Genomic DNA, 21072 nt, shown 5'->3' on the forward strand with positions numbered 1-21072 from the left:
CACATATTTATCAAGGGGTGTAGTACCACCTTAAGAAAGTGTTTTAATCTAAAGCACTTCTATAAAGAAAGCAAAAGAGATTGAACCAAACTGTTTCGTTTGTTATTATATATTTATTTGCTTTTGCAATGTTTCATAATTATGTTTTCAACATCAAAATAGGCTATTCCATTTAAAATCCACACTACCCCTGTGGAAGATTTTGGAAATATCTGCCACAGGGGAGTATGAATTAGAGAATAAGCGATAGGAATTTTTATTTTGCCTATCCTCTACCGTGTGATAGACGACAGGCAGGTCCAATATTTTGAGTAGTGGTTGCCGGCGCAGCCGGTATCCACTACGATAAAAATATTGGACCTGCCTGTCATCTATCATAGGTAGAGGAGAGGCAAAATAAAAATTCCTATCGTTTATTCTCATTCTTAGTCAGTTAAATATTATTTTAATAACTGTAAACAATTTTTTAAAGCAAAAACTAAGTTACCGCCATAAAAACTCCCCTCATTATAAAATGAACGAAACTTGTTTACAACTTCACATATTCTGTTGCGCGTACTGCTAGCGCGTTCGCGTATTTCGCACTAGTCTACGCATCCAGCGCGATACCTCGCGCACCTCTACACGCTGCGTGTGGCGCATTATCAAGGCAGCGTGATGGCGTGGGGTGCGTCTACGGCCTGATAGGCGGCACCGAAATCATTCGATTGTCCAATCAGAAACGTGTCTACGAACTAGACCACTCCCACTGACTAAGAATTTCAAATGGTATGAACACATTAGGAAGCTCGACTTGAATTTCAAACACCCTCTGGAAAGATTCAAACCCGAATCATCTACAGAGGGAGGATGAGTTTCAAATACGACTTGTAATGTGCTATAAATTCCATTTGAATTCATACTCCCCTTGTGGAAGATATTTTCAAAATCTTCCACTGGGGTAGTGTGCATTTTAAATGGAATAGCTCAATAGTTTTAACTATTGGGATATTTAAAAATTCAGTACCAAATGTGAGAATGGGACGTAACTTCCAAAAACAGAAGATTGCTTTCATATTCTGTTGGTTGGAGTGCTGTCAGAACTTGCCTATTCCTCAACCTCCCTATGAAACTGATTGACCTATTCCATTTAAAATCCACACTACCCATGTGGAAGATTTTGGAAATATCTGCCACTGAGGGAGTATAAATTTCAAATGGAATGAGCACATTCTACGGCTCCATTTGAATTTCACACTCTCTGAGAAAGGTTGAACTTGAATCTTCCCCTAAGGGAGAGTGAGTTTCAAATAGAGCTGCTAATGCGTTAATTCCATTTGAAATTCATACTCCCCCTGTGGAAGATATTTCTAAAATCTTCCACAGGGGTAGTGTGGAACTTAAATGGAATAGCCCACTGGTGTAGTGAATGGTAAAGTTAACAGAATTTGAAACAGCATCATCATCCTTTCAAGAAAACATTAAAAAAATGTTGACCAGTCTTGATATTCTGTCTATTTCTGCTCAAGGAACTGTTAAATCCTTTGCATCAAACTGGAAAGAATGAACAAAAACTGTAATTTCACTATACATGTACATGTACACTCCAATGCCAAGTTTCATTCCGGCACTAGGGAAAAGAATGATAGATGGACTGACAGAATACATGGTTTAAAATTAAAATTGTGGAGAATCATCACAAAATCCATAAGAAATTTGACTCAAAGACATCCTCCCTGAAATTATAATGTGACACAATCTGGTCCATGGAGGCCGAAGGAGGCATTTCTGAAAATTGAGTTATAATATTTATTACCTTTTAAGAACTTTAGGCTATCATATACTGAAAACACCAAAGGTCTAGAATACTTGGTTTTAAAGTTTTGTGATGTCTACTACTAGTATTTTCCTGTTTTTTTACTCTATATTCTTGCCTTTATCTCAACTTCAAATTTGCCTCCTTTGGCCCCCATGGACCAGATCGTGCATATATACATACTCTCTTAATGTCAAAAGAGTGATCTTGAGTGATCAATCCCCAAAGTGTGAAAATTTCAATCTTTGGAAAATGGAAGTAACATGAACTTCAATTCCACGGTGAAAAGTGTTTATAATTTTGAAAAGCGCTGATCATTCTTTCTGGAGTGGTCCCTCCAAAAGAGTGGATTTTCATTCTTTTACATTTAAAGAATATAATATATAATGCTTTCACCCACAACATCAGTAGTGCGCTATTGAACACTCTATATGTTAATATCTCTCATACCCCAGAAGGGGGTCAATAGCGAAAAGGGAAGTAATATCATGATAATCCAGAAATATGTGACTATATAAATCATATTCTAATGTCCCACTACACATCTCCTGAATAATATTAACATTAGTTTCAATGCCTAAACATGTTTTTATTATTAATTTAGATAAAAATAAAGCAACTCTAGCTATTAGGCCTATATATGTACATTACAATAAAAGTTCCTTATTGTAAGCTGATCAATTTATAATGCAAGTTATGACACCAAAGTCTTACATTCTCTATTACCCCTGTGATTACTTATGCGTTGTTTGGTATAATTGCTGGCCATTACTCACAAAAATGAGTTCAGAGTTCAAATTGCAAATAAATAAAATAAATGTTTGTGATTTAACATGAAATTCACTGTATTAAGGTACCAGCGCACTTATAGTAGATTCAACCCATCGTGGAACGTTTTTCAAACAAATTCAGGCAACCGGGCAATCAAATAACGTCAAAGACGCGGTACAGATGATTGACAGGCAGCCTGGATTTGTTGAAAAAAACGTCCCAAGATGGATTGAATCTACTATAACAACAATTTATTTCACTGCCACTGAGAAACACCAGAACTATTTTGCTTCAACAAGGATGCACACATAGTGCAGCTCCTATCAGTACTTAGACTGTAATTATCTCCTAGCAGCTTCCCATTACACCTGGGTGCGGCGAGGCGAGGCAAGAGAGGTCAGCACCTTAGCCAAGTGAACAACACATTGGTGCTGCATGGATTCCCACCAGGTACGTACTATTTATCCTCATTCCTCAACAGTACAAACTTAATTTTTAATGAGTTCTAAACTTATCACTGGAATTAACCTTGAACAGAATTAGGTGATGCAGTTAATTTCTTTATAATGTTGGGAAGTTTATAAAAAAGTTTATTGTTAAATTGTCCTCTTTAGATATTTAGTGCCACATCACTGTATTTTAGACCCTTTTCGGTGAATTTTGCTACAAAAATTTCACATCATACAGTTTTATCTGTTTATGAGGACAATTTTTTCCATAAAATTTACAGAAAATTAATAATAAAATTTGAGGAAATTTTAGGCAAATTTTCTCTCAAACTGCCCTCTTAAACTAATATTGATTTCTGAAGTTATATTTATGGGCACTTTTATAAATGCGCATTTCGCATTTGTTTTCAAACCACTCGTGAGCTTTGAGACAAACCTTTTTTTTGCCTTATATCAGCAGTGACAAGATGCATAACTCTATTATGATCATTGAAATAAGCTATTTACATTATGTACAACAGGCATAACATGCCACAATTATTTTTCTTATCAAAACTTGTTCACATCAAATTTAAAAATATCATTTTTATTTAATGGATATTTCAAGACAAACACTCTAAACAAGTTGTACTGTCTAAGTCATTAGGGGACAGTTTCTCAAAGCATGACTAGTGGTCAGGCTTCCTAAGCCATCCGGCTTTAAGTACAATTATTCCTATAAACCGGTGATTGCAATGTCACATCATACATCACCTAGAAAGATAAATCAATAAAACGGATCCATGTTGGTAGGGCTAGCCTGCTGGCTTAGGAACCCTGACGACTAGCCAAGCTTAGAGAAATCGGACATAAATAGCTTATGCATTTATAGCATCATCAATCATCTCTTGGAAAATTCACACAGTATTAAATCAAGATTTTGGATGCTTTTAGGTAAACCTTCACATGTACAAGTTTTTGACAGATTTTTAAATTACTGTACAAGTTTGTCTTCAAATGTCCATTAGGATTAGGTGACAAAAAAAATAACCATTCTACAGGAGCGGACAGACTTGCCAAGTAGGATTGGTAAGTTTGGATTTTTTACTTTCATTTATTTTTTTTCAAATATTTTTAACAATCACCAAAAGCTTAAAAAATCTGAAAATTTAAATTGCACACATCTAAAAAATTCCTGACAAAGCACAATCTGGGTCTGTCGGTCCTGTAGAACAGGTTTTGTTTTGTTGCCTTAGTTATGAATTACAATAAATACAATTTCTATATATTCTCTTGGGAAGAATTTGTTTAAGTTCTTTACAATTTCTTACAAAATTAAGTTGTTGGTAAGACTTTAAAATAACAGACGGCAGACCTCTACAATATGATGGCTTTTCATAACTTTCTTGCATCTCAATCAGACTATCTGAGCTAACTTGTGGCTCTCTTAAACAAATCTTTCAGTCCATTTACCAAAATGCTGTGTAGAAAAGGAAAGTGTGTGAAGTAGTAGACTGCTGAAACTGCACAAACTACCATGATTTTATGATCTGTTTAATAAAGTTGATTACTCTGGACCTTCCTCAGCACATCCACAACTAGCTCACGTAAAGTCTGCAAGGAAAATTACAAACAAATACATAATATTAAGAAACAGGGTAAATGACTTTCAGAATTTGTTGCAGAACTTTTTCAATTTAGAGATCGGATAGTAACATTTGCACAGTATTTTTTTTGGGGGGGGGGGCACGAGAGCACACTATAGACACTTCATATTGCATTCTGAATACAAGGAATGTCCTTCTAATATCAATTCATACACTCTTAGATAGAACCAATCAGAGCAAGCATTAGAAAAAAGCACTGGCGCGCACTGTGTGCATAGTCGGTTGGACATGTTCATTTTTCTTGCGGGTTGATGCATTTATATTTGCTTGTATTTTTCAACATTTAAGCGACAAGTTTGTTATAAAAACAGCAAAAATCACTTCTTGTGTATGAAATAGGTTAAGGAACGCGTATAACTTGTTACTCGAGAAATTAGACAAAAATAATGCACTAGCGCTGATGCTGATGCCTTTGGGGCTCGTGCATTAGATGCATCAACATCAGCATGTGTGCATTATTTTTGTCTAATTTCTCTCCCAACAATCGCAATCTGAAGTTCTAAAATATGTGTTCAATAACAAATGCAGTCCTAAGGTCAATTTAGATGCAACTGTGCAGTCTCAGATCACCAGAATCTGGTGGCAAAGTCATATAAACACAGTCATCAACCCAGAAAGGTGACGAATCAGGGCAGCAGTATACTTGTTGTGTAGCTCAAATTATACACACATGCTTATAATTATACCCATATGCATTATATTTATGTCACATGGGCATTGTATGGATATCACATGACCACCACATGGATATTACATGGCACTTTCCATCTGGCTGTGGTTTACACTGTTCTTCTAGTCAACTAAACACACATGCTGATAAATCTATCAGTGTGCATTACATTTACATGAACGTCACATGTGTGAAGGCTATTACATGGCATTTTCCATCTGGCTGTGCACTGTGGTTTACAATATTCTTCTAGCCAAGTAGCCAACAAAACTCATATGCTGATATAAAACCAGGGTGCATTACATGAATGTCACATGTGCGCAGCAGGCTATTCGCTGTAGAAATGACGTAATAAATCGGATTAACTATAATAGCATAGATGAATACAATTTTGACTATATCGCCCTGCACTACAAGCAGGTTGCACTCATCACCTGTGTATGCCTGCAATCATAGATTGAATACGATACCGCTCTTTTCAAAGATACTAATCTTACAGGTGCAAGTGATCAGCATGATATAGTTCAATGCGTAGGTACCGCATGAACGTTGTAGTGCAGGGCGAAATAGTCAACAATTGCATTCATCTATTGCAATATAGTTAATCCAATTATTACGCCAATTCTACAGTGAATTACATGGCATTTTTCATCTTACCTGTGGTTTACAATATTCTTCTAGCCAACTAAACACACATGCTGATAAATCTGCAAAGCTTGCTACAGAGATCTGTGCATTGAATGTCTGGAACTGTGCATCCATAATGGCTTTGAACTGAAATGATAATACAGCAAACATAAGTTATCTTACTTATCTCTATTTTTTCTAATATCATGCTCTAATATGAGTAACATTTCCAAGCTATCAAGTATTTCTGCTTGATACTAGAAAAATGCAATTTAGTTAATTTGGTTTACTTGAAAGATGACTTCCTCAGATTATAGTACAGTCCATCATATGCTGTCACAAATGAGTTAAAAAGTCTGTGGAAAAAAAATGTCAGATTCATTGACACACAAAATCTTTCCAAATAATTTGAAATTTGAAATTAACAGCCACAAAATGTTATGCAGCATAGCTTTCCTTGGGTCACATAATAACAGACATTTGGAAATGCTGTGATATTATGACAGTTTTGGATTTTGTTAGCTTGGCTTTGAAACTAATCAATATTAATGGTGAAGGTGAAAAAGCAAGTTCTGACATAAGAAAACTGGCAAATCTTCTCAGCCAAAAGACAGGTAGATGGGTGTCTATATAAGATACTGCTACTCAAAGGACTTGAAATAAGGTGGGCCCAGGGGCCCATGGGCCTCAAAAAAGTGTGAGGGCCCCAAAAGAGAAGGGCCCTGAATAGCCCTTAGAAATTCTGGCTTATTTTGAAGCTTGGAGTACACCCTTCTATAGCTTGATGGGTCTGCAGCTTGATAGCTCTTGGATTATATATTTGGGGCCCTCAAATATTTGAGAGGGCCCAAAAAATTAAAAAGATCCAAGGGCCTGGATCGCACATAGAAATTCTGAGTTATTTTGAGGCCTGGCTACTCACCACATTGAATTTGATCTGATCTGACACTTGATTCTGTCCATGTCCTGGTGTACTCTGATGGGCTTTTACAATCTGCTCATAATTCCTGAAGACAAAACAAGAAGAAAATGTGAATTATATTTGTTGTAGAGAAACATCAGGTTTGCTGGTTAAACTTTTGCAAAATTGATAAACTAAAATTGATTTGTTAAGCAGCAAAATTCATTGTCAGGTACAGTAAATTGACATATCAAGGTTCACAACGCCTCAGCTGAGTTCAAGATGGTTGTAAGCACTCACGCCCTTTCAATATGTCATTTAGATGATTTCTGGCCGGTATACTTTTTGTTTCAAAAAAGTGACTCACTTAGTTACGCCCCATTTTTAACTAATCAAGGATGTAATAAATTTGTTTCTAAACAACTTACGCTTTCATAATCTTGAGAGCCATGACTTCTTTCCTCAGAGCATCTAATTCTTCCTCTTGTTTCTTCTTTTGTTGCACTAAATACTGTATATAATCAATTGCTGTAAACAGAGGAAACACAAAACATTCAAAGTCAAAGTTACATAATCACTAGGGATGGGTTATTCTGTTTATTTTCCTACACGTTTAACGCATCAGTGATGCGTGCGTTTAACGTATTAACACGCATTGATCCAGCCCAGTCTGACGGGAAGATTTCATGAATATACGATAGGTGCGGTGCACCTCACAAAACCGGAATTTCTAACAGAATATGTTAGTACCAATGGCGCCGTACATAAGGTAAAATGGTCCAAAACGGTCAGAAACTATGCATTATTTCGACGTATTAGTGTTAAATAATTAATGTTTTGAGCAAGTTTTGTGTAAATTATTGTTACTTTCAACTGTTGATTAGCATTGAAAAATGGAAAATTGAAGGTTCAAAATGACTTGCGTGTTACACGTTTACCACAATTGCTAAACGTTTAACGGATCATGTGTGGGTTTTACGGTACATGCGTTTAACGTTCCCATGCCTATATATAGTTGCCTCACATAGTTTTCATCTAGAGTTTACACTTGCAATTTCAGTATCTTAGATGGCTCTCTCAAAAGTGGCATGGTTTACTGTTATTCATCCATTATTGTACCGAGTGTTGTGGGCCTGTCCACAATCAATTAGACAAACATTTAGGGATTCAATCATGTTTTACCGTTGCTCATCACCGTTTAACAATGATGCGTTCGCGTCGTCTGCGTGGTTTACTTCGCGAGGGCAGCCCGAGTGAAGTTAACCATGCAGACGTGCTGGACGCTTTCAATGCAAACAAGCTAAAGAACATCTAATTCACATTATTATTCTATTTGGACTGTCAGTTAGTCATTGCCATTCAACTTCACCAGAAAATCAGTGATTTCTCTGTTGATATCGGCAATGAAACGAAAGAAATAAGCAGCAATGTTTAGCTGCTCCCTCCAAAAAAACAGAATTCAACACTATCAACAGAGCATGTTTACGCATATAAGTTCCAGGCATGACAAATTTTACACGCTCATGTGTAACACGTAATTGCGTTCGCGTATACCCTCAAGAAAAGTGTGGATTCATCACCATTTACCAATGTTTGGCTCCTGTACAAAGGTATAGGAAGAGTTGTTGTAAAGTTATTCTTAGCTTTACATTGGTGTACTTACATCGTTGTAAGACAGTAGCTTTACTAAGTTTCTGTGATCCCATAGAATCTGCTTGTTGACAGGTGGGAACTATCAGCTGAAGATCTTCATATCCTTTCTGTACATGAAAATGAAAATGAAAAATACAGTTAATGTAAATGAAATTCAATCAATGTCTTATGTCTTTGAGTGTGTGACTGACTTCATTTGCGCAAATGTGTGGCTTATCCTATAAGTATATTATTACTTCAGAATCCTTGGTACTCTACAACTGCTTCAAACAGGGGACATTTTGGGCTAAATCAGGATAACACTTTTTTCCATATTGTATTATTAATGCAATACAACGCTACGTGCCATAGCTTTCTTCAATGAACTTTAGTAGGATGCATTAAGCATCAAATCATAAAAGGTCAAATTTAGACAGGCATTAATATTCAAATGTCAGGACAATCCCCATATATCTTATCAGGACACTGGCTCTGTCTCAGCAAATTTCAATGCCACCTGGTGCATACCTTAATAGCGTCTCGTCTCTTCTGTTCAGCAGCTGTGTGGGCACTACGCCTCCTGTCCTTGTAACTCTTGTAAGCTTCAGAATCATCATCATCATCTGCAGCGCAAAAAGCACATCAGTTTCATTGGTTAGAAAGGAAAGTAAATTCAAAGGGGGTAACCCTATTGGTTTAGAATAAGGATTGTCTTCAAACTTACATACAATTCAAATATTGTTCCCTTTATGCATCTTTGTGAGAAAACGAGAACATTTTCAGTGTAAATGTGAATAATTAGCTGGGGGTGGGCTTAATCAGGGATGAATGACAACCTCCACAAACGCATCAAGTATGTTGTTATTTTGAACAAGGTCATGCTTGACATTACGACATACTATATGAGAACTACTGTATACCCTAAAATGAATCTTACTTTTTAATTAAAAGAATACACTTTGCACCAACTGTAAAAATCTACAGTGGATATTCTATAGTTACGCCCTTTTGTCCTAAAAGTTTGATCTGCAAACTTAAGGGGGTACTACACCCCTGGCCAATTTTGTGCCTATTTTTGCATTTTTTCTCAAAAATTATAGTGCATTGGTGACAAGTAAGATATGTATATTATAGGGGCAAAGACTACAACTACTGCACTGAAAATTCAGTGACTCAAGGCAAGTAGTTATTGATTTATTGATCAAATATTGGTTTTCCCTCATTTTTGACTGTAACTCCACAACTGTTGTCTGTGCTGAAATAAAATTTCCAGTGCAGTAGTTGTAGTTCTTGCCCCTATAATAAACATATCTTACTTGTCACCAATGCGCTATAATTTTTGAGAAAAATGCAAAAATAGGCATAAAATTGGGCAGGGGTGTAGTACCCCCTTAATTCATCAAATATTATAATCTATAATTAATAATCCAAATGAAACCATCTACAATCTGACCAACACCACTCCACTGGTTGCCAGAGTCAAGATTCATCAACTCAAATTTCTCAGCAATATACTGTGTCTTGAAGACGGCGAGCCTGTGAAAGAATATGCCCTTCATATTCCACCACATGGGAAGAGGAAACTGGGATGGCCACACACACTGTACCTACAGTATGTCCAGCATCTCCTGGGAGATACTGAAGGGATGCTGCAGCCAAACAAAATTGTTTCGTTTGCCCAAGATCGCAATAGTTGGAGAAAGCTCCGCAGCCGACTGATGATGATGACAATTAATACAATCTCATTTTAGGAAACTGCTTTTACATTTCCCATAACAATTGACAGATGTATTTTCATTATTCAACCGCCACCACCATTTTGTAGTGTGATTGATATTGATTCAGGTGTTATGACCATTAGTTTACCTGTTAGCTGAAGACTTCCAGCACCGTTACCCAAAGAATTGCTGCTGCTTTTACGTGATGCTCTTCCATGTAAATTGTCTCCATCTTGAAAACCTGCCAAATGAATCAGATACAGACATGCAAATTGAAAAGTTTGATGCAAGAACAGAGCACACAATAGGAAGAAGTTCTATGATGGATTTAAGGCAGACCTTTCGCTGTATGACCTTTCATTTACAATGTGCTGCATTAAAAACCCTAGCAAATTTTACGATGCACTGTTCAGCATGTTCAGCAAAAATGTATGTTTGCCCTGCTGTTGATAGTTAGGACGTTAATTCGACCTGGTTACCCAAACTGACCCGAAGGAAGTAGCCTGAAGCCTGACCAGATCCTCAGAATGACACTCCGGCCCATCTGTCCCAATTATATAGTTCATTTTCGAGAGTAAAACCTTAGCTATGGGTTAGATAAACTGGTCTGGTCAGTCCTGGAAATTTCTTGTCTCTAACTCAGGGACGTGATTCAAAGCTTGTGAAATATCCAGAAAACAGTATAAAATCCAGAAAAACAGCTTAAAATTGGTTCAAAATACTCTAAAACGGACTGTGGCGTAAATTTTGGCCACAAAAAATCCAGAAAACTCCAGACAAATTACACCCATGCAGAGTAACTGGAGCAAGAAACTTACTTTGATCAAAACTTGAGTCAGCAAAACTTGAATCTGTGTTAGACATGATGACAGAAGCCTGCTTGATGTTTAAGGTTACCTACGAAAAACAAGAAGAAAGTGAAGCTATAAATTACTTTTAAAAAAAAACAACAGAAGTTGCAATGTTGTAGTAAGTCTATCACGGTGTCATATTATAATAGATCTACCCATTGCAGCTCTAGTACTGTGGTTGATAAGGCCTTTGTCAACAACACAGAACACAGTATAGTACAGGGTGTCCCAAAAAAAAAGAGGCCCCTCATTTCGCCCTCTTTTTCTCCTATTTCTGAAAATTTGATCAAATATATTTTGATATGGTCATTTTCACAGTAAAGGGTGTAACTTTTGATTTTTAGGGTCAAAATTTCAAACCACTTAAATATGTTTCTGTTTACTGAAATCATGCATAGAAGCAACTTAAATTCCAGTAAAATAATGTTTCAAGGCTTAAACCTTTTGATTTCTAATAAAAATTTGACATTTGCATAACATTTTGGTTAAAATCTAAGACAAAATGTATTTTACATAACCTCAGAAAATTATGACATGAAAGCTGGAATACATGTGAAATCCCATTCCAAAGTAAGTCAACAGATATAAGTTAAATTTTATACCATGTTTTGCTATGTTTGTAATTGCAGTTTTGAAAATTTTTAACATCAAGTGTCATTTACAATGGAAATTTCCAAACCTTAAACATATTTTTAAGTTTTAATTGGGTTCCTAAAATAATTTGAATGTCTAACTTCATGTACAAATACTACTTGATGAAAGGAACCTCCCAGCCAAGTTTCACAGAAATTGGAGTTATTTTTAGAATTGGCAATTCAAGCGATTTGTGTTTCGGAGGCTTCAGTTAACAACACAGGTGATCATAAAAGTAGGGATGACCAATGAACCATCAACTTGATTAGAACACTCCCATAGACATGCAGGGAGCTCAACTGTGCACTGCTTGCACATACATTTCTAAATTGATCTCATTCTTTTATTTTTCAATATTTTTCTGTAAAATTTGGGGAAGTTACTGCCAATTATATTTTGTAACTATCTTGCAAATTACAGCAACATAACTTATTTTGTTTTTCTGTAAGTGCGAGTCAAAATTGGTCCATCGCCCCAGTGCGCTTAATTGCCAGTGGCTGAGTTTAGCACTGCTCAAGAATGGCACAAAATATTCAAATCAGTAAGATCAGGTGAAAAACGTGGCCTACTGAGCTGTAATTTGGCAGAGTTGCCAGTAATACCTCTATCATACCCTCTGTAAAAGGTTAAAAATTGAACAAGTAGATCTCGAGTTACAAATTAAATCACCAGCTTCCCTTTGGAATTTTTATATTCCTTTCAAATCATGTTAAGAAGACACCTTTCTGAACATAAATGTGAAGTTTCGTGCTCATTCGATGTATTGTTCACCTGATCTTAACCCTAAACGCTTTTCTTATATTTAGGCCTATAACATCTACAACTTGCTGCTGGCTATACCTTGTTTAGGACTTTCAAAAGAAGTACCTGAATGTGTAACCATAACTGTTTCAAAATAGCCCGCGATAGTCATGCAGGTAACTCCGAGGTCAAGCATTGAATTGGTTTGAACAAAGATACTCATAATGTATTGAGTGCTACTTTGGTTTGAATGAGGAATACTACAGGAATACACATGAGCATATGATGAGGATAATCTCTATTGTTGTGAATGAGTCAATGACCTTCAAAACTTAAGATTTTGTTTACATACACCTACTAATTGGTCATATTAAACCCAATAACATTGAAATTCTTGGTTGTGAAAAAAAAGTTCACCTACTTAGTGCAATTTTGATTTTGTGCCATATCGGCTATCTTGGATGATTTTTGGCAAATGTCCTCTAAATGCATGATTTCAATGCCTTGGTTTGAAAAAATAAGTTATGCCAGTGACTAGTTAAGTGCCATTTCATAAGAAACCCTTTGATACTTTCACAATATGCTTGTTTCATGTTTGCAAATATGTTAAAATAAAGAAATATATAAAGGTAAATATATGCTTATGCCAATTTTGCTCCCAACTGCTATTTTTGGACCTTGTCATTTTTTTTCGTTCCAATGACCGGTCAGAATGGGAAACTTTGATAATTCATAATTCAAAAGTTTTTGACCGATTTTGACCATTTAACCACCAAAATACTTCTGTTGATTAGTTCTACTCAGAAAACAATCTTTTGTAGCAATAGGGTCAACATGAAATTTTGATGGTTATCCCTAATAAAAGTAAAATATTTGGCTAACTACTACAAGTTGACATAAAAAAATAGGTAAAAAATATCACAATTACCAATTTTCATGCTTTGCTTCTAAGTATTGAATTTCAGTTGTGACAAAAAGTAAATTATCACAGCAAGTCATTTTTTTTGTTTCGGAGGCTTCATGTTAACAATTGTTAAACATTGCAGAAGTAGTTTTTTTGAAAACAACAGTGTTGGGATCATCTAAGCTGTTATTTTCTTGTGTGTATTGAATCAATGATTCTATCGGCAGATATTGTAGATTTATCACATGTTAATTTTTTCACCCATTTGTTAAGTATGGTGTTTTTTGCATGTGAAGCCTCCGAAACAGTCTTTTTTGGGTATCGGTATATTTTTCAAACATTAACCATAATGTCCAATTTTTTTAAAATTTATGACATTCTGCACATATCAAGTAATAATTACAATGCAGATATCAGTATGAAACACACCAATTTAGATATATGCATAGATGATAATTAATCTTATTGTTGTTTCGGAGGCTTCATTTGTTTCGGAGGCTTCAATTGTTAACGGAAAGTTTGTATTGGGTCCCATTTTCAAACGGTGATATATATCTCCACAATTTAAAAACATGTGACTTGAGGATCTACTTTGCTACATTTTGATAAATAGATTGGATGAGCTCTTTTATTTATATTTGCACAAGCTTGCTGAACAGTTTGTTTCGGAGGCTTCAAAACAGTTAACGGAAAAACGGCTCTTTGAAGTCAAGATTTTATAAAAATTTTAAAAGCTTGCAAATCGACTAATTTTTGTTACCCATTTCAAGTTAAGATAACAACTGTTATGAATCAAGAAGAAGTGAAGAAATAACCAAGAATTATGAACCAAAGCTATACCCACAAAGTTTGTTAACAATTGTTAACGGAAAATGAAGCCTCGAAACGACAAATATCAAGTCCGGTTCTCAAAAATACAGGGCCGTTCACAATTAAATCTAATGTGGCAGTGTTTACTGAACATATGACTGTACTTTCAGGATAAGAAAAATTATCCATGAACTAACTGAAGAAAACACAGGGTTTTACAAAATGTTACTGTTTTTTATAGTTTTACAAAATGGCAATATTAAATACATTTAAGCCTGCTAAAACTGAACGCAGTAACTCCCAAAGCTGATTATGCTACCCAAGGTAGCTGCTAACTAGATGACTTATGTGGCCAAAAATCATGGAATTCTGTGGCTTTATTAGAACACTACGGATTAAAATGTTAAAAATCCAAAGTTACACCCTTTACCGTGAAAATGACCATATGTAAGGAAACCTTTTAACAGCTTAAAAGCTGTTAGCTTTAATAAACCAAAACAAATATATCAATCGGCTCACAACTTTTGAAGATATGCTCTTTTAAAGAAATGTACCCGTTTTTCACTCTGTCCACGGAGAAGGTTTGGCTACTTCAAAGATTGAAAAGCGAGGAGTACACATAACATGCATGAATATCAAACATTCCTCAAAATAACTTTATTTATGGAATGGGCTTTACCGGTGGTTTATGGCAATGGATTTTGTTAATAGTGACATTAATTTGTGGGTAAAATGGATGCCAAACATTGCCGAATGGGACTTCTAAAGTGCTTTACTTGCAATTACTCATTTTTTCTTGGTTATTTAATATTTATGCCTTTTGTTTTATTATGTTTCTTACTTTCTTACTTTGTTGTTTCTTGCTTTTTTCTTCTTTTTTTCTTTACAACATAAGTCATTTCTCTTTTTAGGATAAAAGGTAGCCCTAAAAGGCTGTTTGGTGTGTCTTTGGTTCTTCTGAAGTGAGTTAACTGTGCTGCTCTGCCCTCCTCTGCTCTGACCTGGTTGCCTCCTTGGCGAATACAGGTTTCAAGCCCTGGTTCTCATTTCATCAATTGCGTTGCGTACCACCCCTGTGCGCCGGATACTTGCGAATGCATTCAGTAATATGTTTGCGAAGATCTTGGATTTTGCCACAAAGGAAAAAAATCAAGTGGTGTGAGGTCTGGTGATCGTGCAGGCCACTCCACAGCATGAGCCATCCCAACCACTCTGTTTGCTATCCGTGGACAGAGTGAAAACGGGTACTTTTATTCAAAAGAGCATATCTTCAAAAGTTGTGAGCCGATTGAAATAATTGTTTTGGTTTATTAAAGCTAACGATTAAAGGTTTCTTTACATACCAATATATATTTAGTCAACTTTTCAGAAATAGAAGAAAAAGAGGGCGCAATGTGGGGCCTCTTTTTTTTTGGACACCCTGTAGCAGTATTTCTCTGGTTCCAACCTTCAATAACAAGTAATTTAGAGTCTATAAGTTCTTAAAAAACAAAAAAAATTGGCAGGTTTTTTTGGGGAAATGGTACATGTACTTTCTGGACCTATTTTCAGATGTTGACTTGGGGAAATCTTACACCCACTGAATGTGTGTAAGCAATCAGACTGTTGGAACCCATGGATTCGATTTGATTAAAGTGAGGGAAAATCCCCCTAAAGCCGGCGAAAGTGAATGATTTCTGGCGATGTTGCACATTTCAAAAAACAATTTCCTCCAAATTTAGTCTCATGCTGCAGAAGAATTTCTCGATAGATATTTTTTGAGCCAGTGAGATTTTAGATTAGAACAAAGTGCTTTTCAGCCTTTTGTGAAGTGGATACAGCGATACATTGTCGTCCTGTTCAGCAAGGTCGCCTGGTTGAACGAGGGCCTATCGAGAACTTATCCCTGACTTTGCACATGCTATAAAGCAGTGTAGGGGTGAGAATTTTTAGAAGTTACAAAAGTTACAGCATTTTTTTTTTCATTGGCCTTTCGAGTGAGTTTTTATTGCTGATCGCTGACACTGATAGTGCAGTCCATGCTCAACGTGACGATGATCTGATGGCGCATTTATAAGCTTTAATACGAGTGTACTTAAGGTTAGCAACTATTTTAAACCAGATGTTGCAATTTGGAAGTTCACAGCATCTTCGGAATGGTAGTGAGCTTTAGCAAATTACTGAGTTTAGGTTTACGGGTTATGGTTGGGGTAGGGCAATCTTGTAATAAGACTAGTAGTAGAGTTGCACCCTATTCAGCAATCGCTTATTTCATAGCGAGTGTGTAGAAGAATTCAAATAGCACTATATACTTTTGTAGGTCCTGTGGTTCTTGATGACATTTTTCAGTAGATATCCATGAAAAAAGGTTATTCCGAAAATTTCAGTTGATTCCGATTTTGCATTTGCGAGTTATGCATGATTATGTGTATTACACTGCTCCATAGACAATGTGTTGTAATTTCGTTACCAGAATGAAATTCAAATTTCACGATATCTCTGCTAAACCAAATAATTTGCAAGAAATTTTTTGTACACATAAACATTATATAGCCAGAGGTTTCCAGTGATATAAAAATCTCAACTTTTTTGGAGAAAAGTCGGAGATGATGCTGTGGATCACGAAATGCCCTTTTAATTGATTTACTCACTATGAAATTTTTTTTTTTTTTTGGCTGCTTCGACCAACAATACCTCATCTACCCCTGAGATTAGTATACTAGTCTAAGGTCTACCCTTAATATGTATCTGTATACTACATGTATACGGATGCAGATATGCTTGTTATGTTTACTACGAGGGTTTACTACTTCATCATGTTTAGCCTACGCTATAAACATGATAAAGCTAGGTATGCCATTGCCCACATTGCTTATTATAGAGGGCCTCCTTCAACTCCCAACTGTGACCACAGAAATGTAATGGCTTAACAATCCCCATAGGAAAATACAAAAATTTTAAATTTGGACACCAGAAACATTACGTAAAAAGTCAAAAAAAATGTTGACTGGAATACCTTGATACAGAAGTTATCATACAGTAGGTATGAGAGGCAAAACCCTAGTTAACACATTTGCTAGTCAGCCAAATCGGCCTAAACCGGGGCCCAAACACAATACATATTTACATAGAAATTTAAAAGAACAGATTGGTCAAGGAAACCTAGTACATAAATATGTTGTCTATAGGTGACCCCGGAGCTACGTCACTTCCGGTCAGGAGCCGTTGAAAACAAAGCACACCAAACCCAAACAACAACACAACATCGGCATTACGTTTTGTTTGTTGTCAACGGCATATAACCCGGATGTTAAAAACTTACCCGGATGACCGTGGTGACCTATACTTCACTTGACACAAATAGATGATTTTTTTTGGTGATGAGATAATCACACAAGGAATTTTAGAGGGATTTGATAGCAGTTCCACATAGAAAAGCTGCTATCATCATCACTGTTTAAGATCTAGAAACAGCATTTGTTAGCTGAATCTTTTTGATGAAAGTCAATCTTTGACAAGATGTAACTTTGCTACGGAAAGTGCTATGACAAAACGGTTTTCAGTTTTGGCTTTCATTACTCAAGGGCTGTAATTTGATATACTAGTATAAAATGATGTGGTTTGATGGCAAATTTGAATTCACCTTTCATACCTACATGCACAGTGAGAGTAAGATTTTTTCAAATACAATCGCTTTTCTGTAAAATAGATCGCCGTGCTGAAAAATGTTGCATTTTACTTGCATACTTGCTTTTTTTGTGCAGTAATTCAGTAGGTACGGACAAGGCCAAAAACAATTAATTGTTTGCTTGCCCACAGGGCCTCTTCAAGTGGAAGGGTCTGTAGGTCTTCTTTAAAAAAAAAATTTTCTCTCAAATACAGGAATCAGATCCCGGAATCGGATACACCACGCCATGGCCCTTTCTCCTGCGCTGCTACCGTGATCTTTGACAACTTCATTCTCTCTGGTATAACTAGGCTTCAAGAGAAAATGCAATCGCGAAATTCTCGCCGAGATTCTAGCTTTTGCATCATTGCTCGCTTTAAAAAAAATTCTCTGAGAAAGGCGCGGAACGGCTCTTCACATCGCGCAATATCAGAATCGACATCACAGCAACCAAATTGAATTATTTAGTCAATAAAATGGTCCAACTCGATCACGATGACAAAATTTGATGACAGTGTGAGTGCAATTTTGACAGTCATAAACATTTACCACAAGATCCGATATACCCGGAAGTGAGCACCCGATTTCGGCTTTTTATTTCTTACAAAAAGAATTATGGGTAAAATGGGCGAGGGGCAGCCTTTGCAGACTCGGGTCACAGTGCCATCGTGTATAGAAACCTGAACATGATTGGCTGATTATCATGTTGCGGATGGGTAGATATCCAATCACTGCATTGGTTAGAAACTTTTATTGATTAATTGCGGTAGTATTGATTATAGAATTGGCTTTGGTTGTGTTTTTGCTATGGCGAGTGTTGAAATTCAATTTTCGAAGGTATTTTGTCTTTGTAGGAGAACGTTTTTTTGTGTCATTTTTCATAAATTAGAAAAAAAAGAAAAAGAAAAAAAAAAGTCTTTACGTTCGGCACGAATTTTAAGGTCGGTCGGCTGTGGGCAAGCAAACAATTAATTGTTTTTGGCCCAATGATGGTCACAGAATTTGGAAAATACATTTGCCCATAAACTTTGCTAATTTTTGTCCTACAGACATGGTTGACCCCTCATTTTTTAAGTTAAATAATCACCTTTCTAAACAAAACAATTCCCATGAGAAATATCCTACTTGAAAATTTGATGATCATACATTTACCTATGTCTGGTTCCATACAGCAATACGCAGTATTGCTGTCTGGTAAGCAGGTACGAATAATTCCGCGTGAATTGAGACATCGGAGCAGGTCAAACACAGAGGACTAGTCTACATCCCATATCCTACAATCACTCAAACAAGCAAATCTCTTCACGAATTCACTCACCTTGCGATCCTACATCATCAGTTGAAACAAACATCTAAGTTTCCAAAAACAACTTTGTCATTCCTCAAAACTACAAGTAACTTCATTAATAATTGAAATCCTACTATTACCCGTTATTGAAAATTTTGTTCGATTTATGTGAACCAAAAGAACGCACGAGTCGAGTTCAGTTGACCAAAATGGTATCTCCTGCCTCCTGGTCACCTCAGATATGATGTCAGTATCAAGCTGCTTATTAAATATTCATGAAACCGACCACATGGTAACAATCGGTGGATCGGATTGGTTGAAATCAACGCCACATTTTTGACCTTACAGGGGTCAGAGCATATGCATTCATGTATCATGAAAACAGCGATGCGGATATAGTATCATCACCGGGACTGAGAAATGCGACATTTTCGATGTTTGTACCGGAGAATTTCAGACTCCGCGGAGATTTCTACAAATTCGTCCAAAGCCTTAAGGTAGCCAGGCTCACATCTCACACTATAGGTGGCGCTATTCGTCCATAGGGAAGTGGAATGTGCCTGTACGGTCCAAAAATGGCTTTACTGTGGGGCTCAATGGAAAAAATTACTAAAAATTAATTTTGACAACCAAACCCTAAGTTATGTTGACTTATGTTGGTACTGGGATAATAATGGATTCATAAGCTATCACATACAATGTAGTGCAATCTATGTTCCACCAAGTGGACACTCGTTAAAGCGCAAAAGCAATTTGTGTGTAAATCAAGACCATCCAAAACAGCTTTCTTACAGTAAAGAATAGGAGGTCATCTGGGGTCACATACAGTAGTGTACATTGTACATGTGCCTGCTGTCACAATTTCACACACAAAATTTTGGACAATTTGGTGACACTATTTTTGTCTGTAACTTCAAAAGTATATACTATATATGCACTAGAAACATGATTGACCCCTTATTGTAGGTAATTTGATTCTCTTTCAAATGAAAGAACTTTCAGCTAAAAATATTGAACTTCAAAATTTTATGAACATACCTACTTAAGGGGGTACACCCCTGCGGTAAATCTGTGACTAATTTTGCATTTTTCTCAAAAAATAGTAACGCACTGGTAATAAAATTTATGTATATTATTGGGGCAAGGGATCCAATTACTTCACTGAAATTTCAGTGATTCAAGACAAGTGGTTCAGTATATAAATATGATAGGATATGAGGTACATCCTATATCTAGCTGTACCTCTTTTCTTATCATAAATTATTAAATAACGAACCGCTTGTCTTGGGTCACTGAAATTCCAGTGTAGTAATTGGATACTTTGCCCCTATAATACGGATAACTTTTATTACCACTGTGTTATTAGTTTTTGAGAAAAATGCAAAAATAGACACAAATTTATTGAGGGGTGTAGTACCCCCTTAATTTAAGGGCTTATTAGCGGGTTGGGGATCGCATTTTTAACTATCACTAAATGTTTCGGAATTGAGGTCGGCTAAAAAGTAGACCGTTTCGGGGACTATAATTGGTGTAGATGTCACATTTTGAACAGTGAGCGATAAGTGACCAATTTGACGTTCAGCACAAGTGTTTATCCTTACTCATCAGGGTGACATTACCTATTCATGACATGTAATAAATTGTAATGTAAAGCTTACTTACATCACAATTCGGCAAATTCTGAAGGGATTCTAACTAAGAAATTGCACACGGATTACTTTAAAAATAGAAACGTTCAATAGTAACATATCTTAATTTAAATGTAAGCATAAACTAAGGCAAAACATACGGAAAGAACACGCAAAAATGACAAATTTCTTGCCCTTACCTTTCACTATGCAGCGCCATTACATGACATTGCTTTGGATGTGATGTGAATTTTTGGAATTTTCCATTCATGGCTAAGGTAACTTCTGAAATCATTAACAACTATGGGAAATAAACCTGGAACCATTTATCCTAATTATAATTAGTTTAGAAATCAGAAGTT

At 36.1% G+C, this 21072-nt stretch overlaps 1 protein-coding gene across 1 annotated transcript; it reads right to left on the bottom strand.

The window, feature by feature from the left end:
* Positions 1 to 747: 747 nt before the first annotated feature.
* On the bottom strand, positions 748 to 21041 carry LOC140141826 (max-like protein X). The gene is made up of 9 exons (XM_072163691.1): positions 20911 to 21041; positions 11028 to 11106; positions 10358 to 10450; positions 9020 to 9114; positions 8523 to 8619; positions 7288 to 7387; positions 6881 to 6965; positions 5989 to 6105; positions 748 to 4608 (listed from the first exon to the last, which is right to left on the bottom strand). The coding sequence occupies exons 2-9, from the start codon at positions 11071 to 11073 to the stop codon at positions 4549 to 4551; spliced, it is 693 nt and encodes a 230-aa protein (XP_072019792.1). The 5' UTR covers positions 11074 to 11106; positions 20911 to 21041; the 3' UTR covers positions 748 to 4548.
* Positions 21042 to 21072: the final 31 nt, after the last annotated feature.

The sequence above is a fragment of the Amphiura filiformis genome, chromosome 20, assembly GCF_039555335.1.
Source record: "Amphiura filiformis chromosome 20, Afil_fr2py, whole genome shotgun sequence".
NCBI lineage: Eukaryota > Metazoa > Echinodermata > Ophiuroidea > Amphilepidida > Amphiuridae > Amphiura > Amphiura filiformis.

Bases quoted from the DNA above. Each gene is read 5' to 3' on its own strand.
- LOC140141826 (XM_072163691.1), bottom strand. From the start codon at position 11,073: ATGTCTAACACAGATTCAAGTTTTGCTGACTCAAGTTTTGATCAAA. The intron at 9,115-10,357 runs GTAAACTAATGG...TTTGCGCTGCAG, and splicing joins TGGAAGTCTTCAGCTAACAG to ATGATGATGATGATTCTGAA. The intron at 8,620-9,019 runs GTATGCACCAGG...TTTCATGTACAG, and splicing joins AGAGACGAGACGCTATTAAG to AAAGGATATGAAGATCTTCA.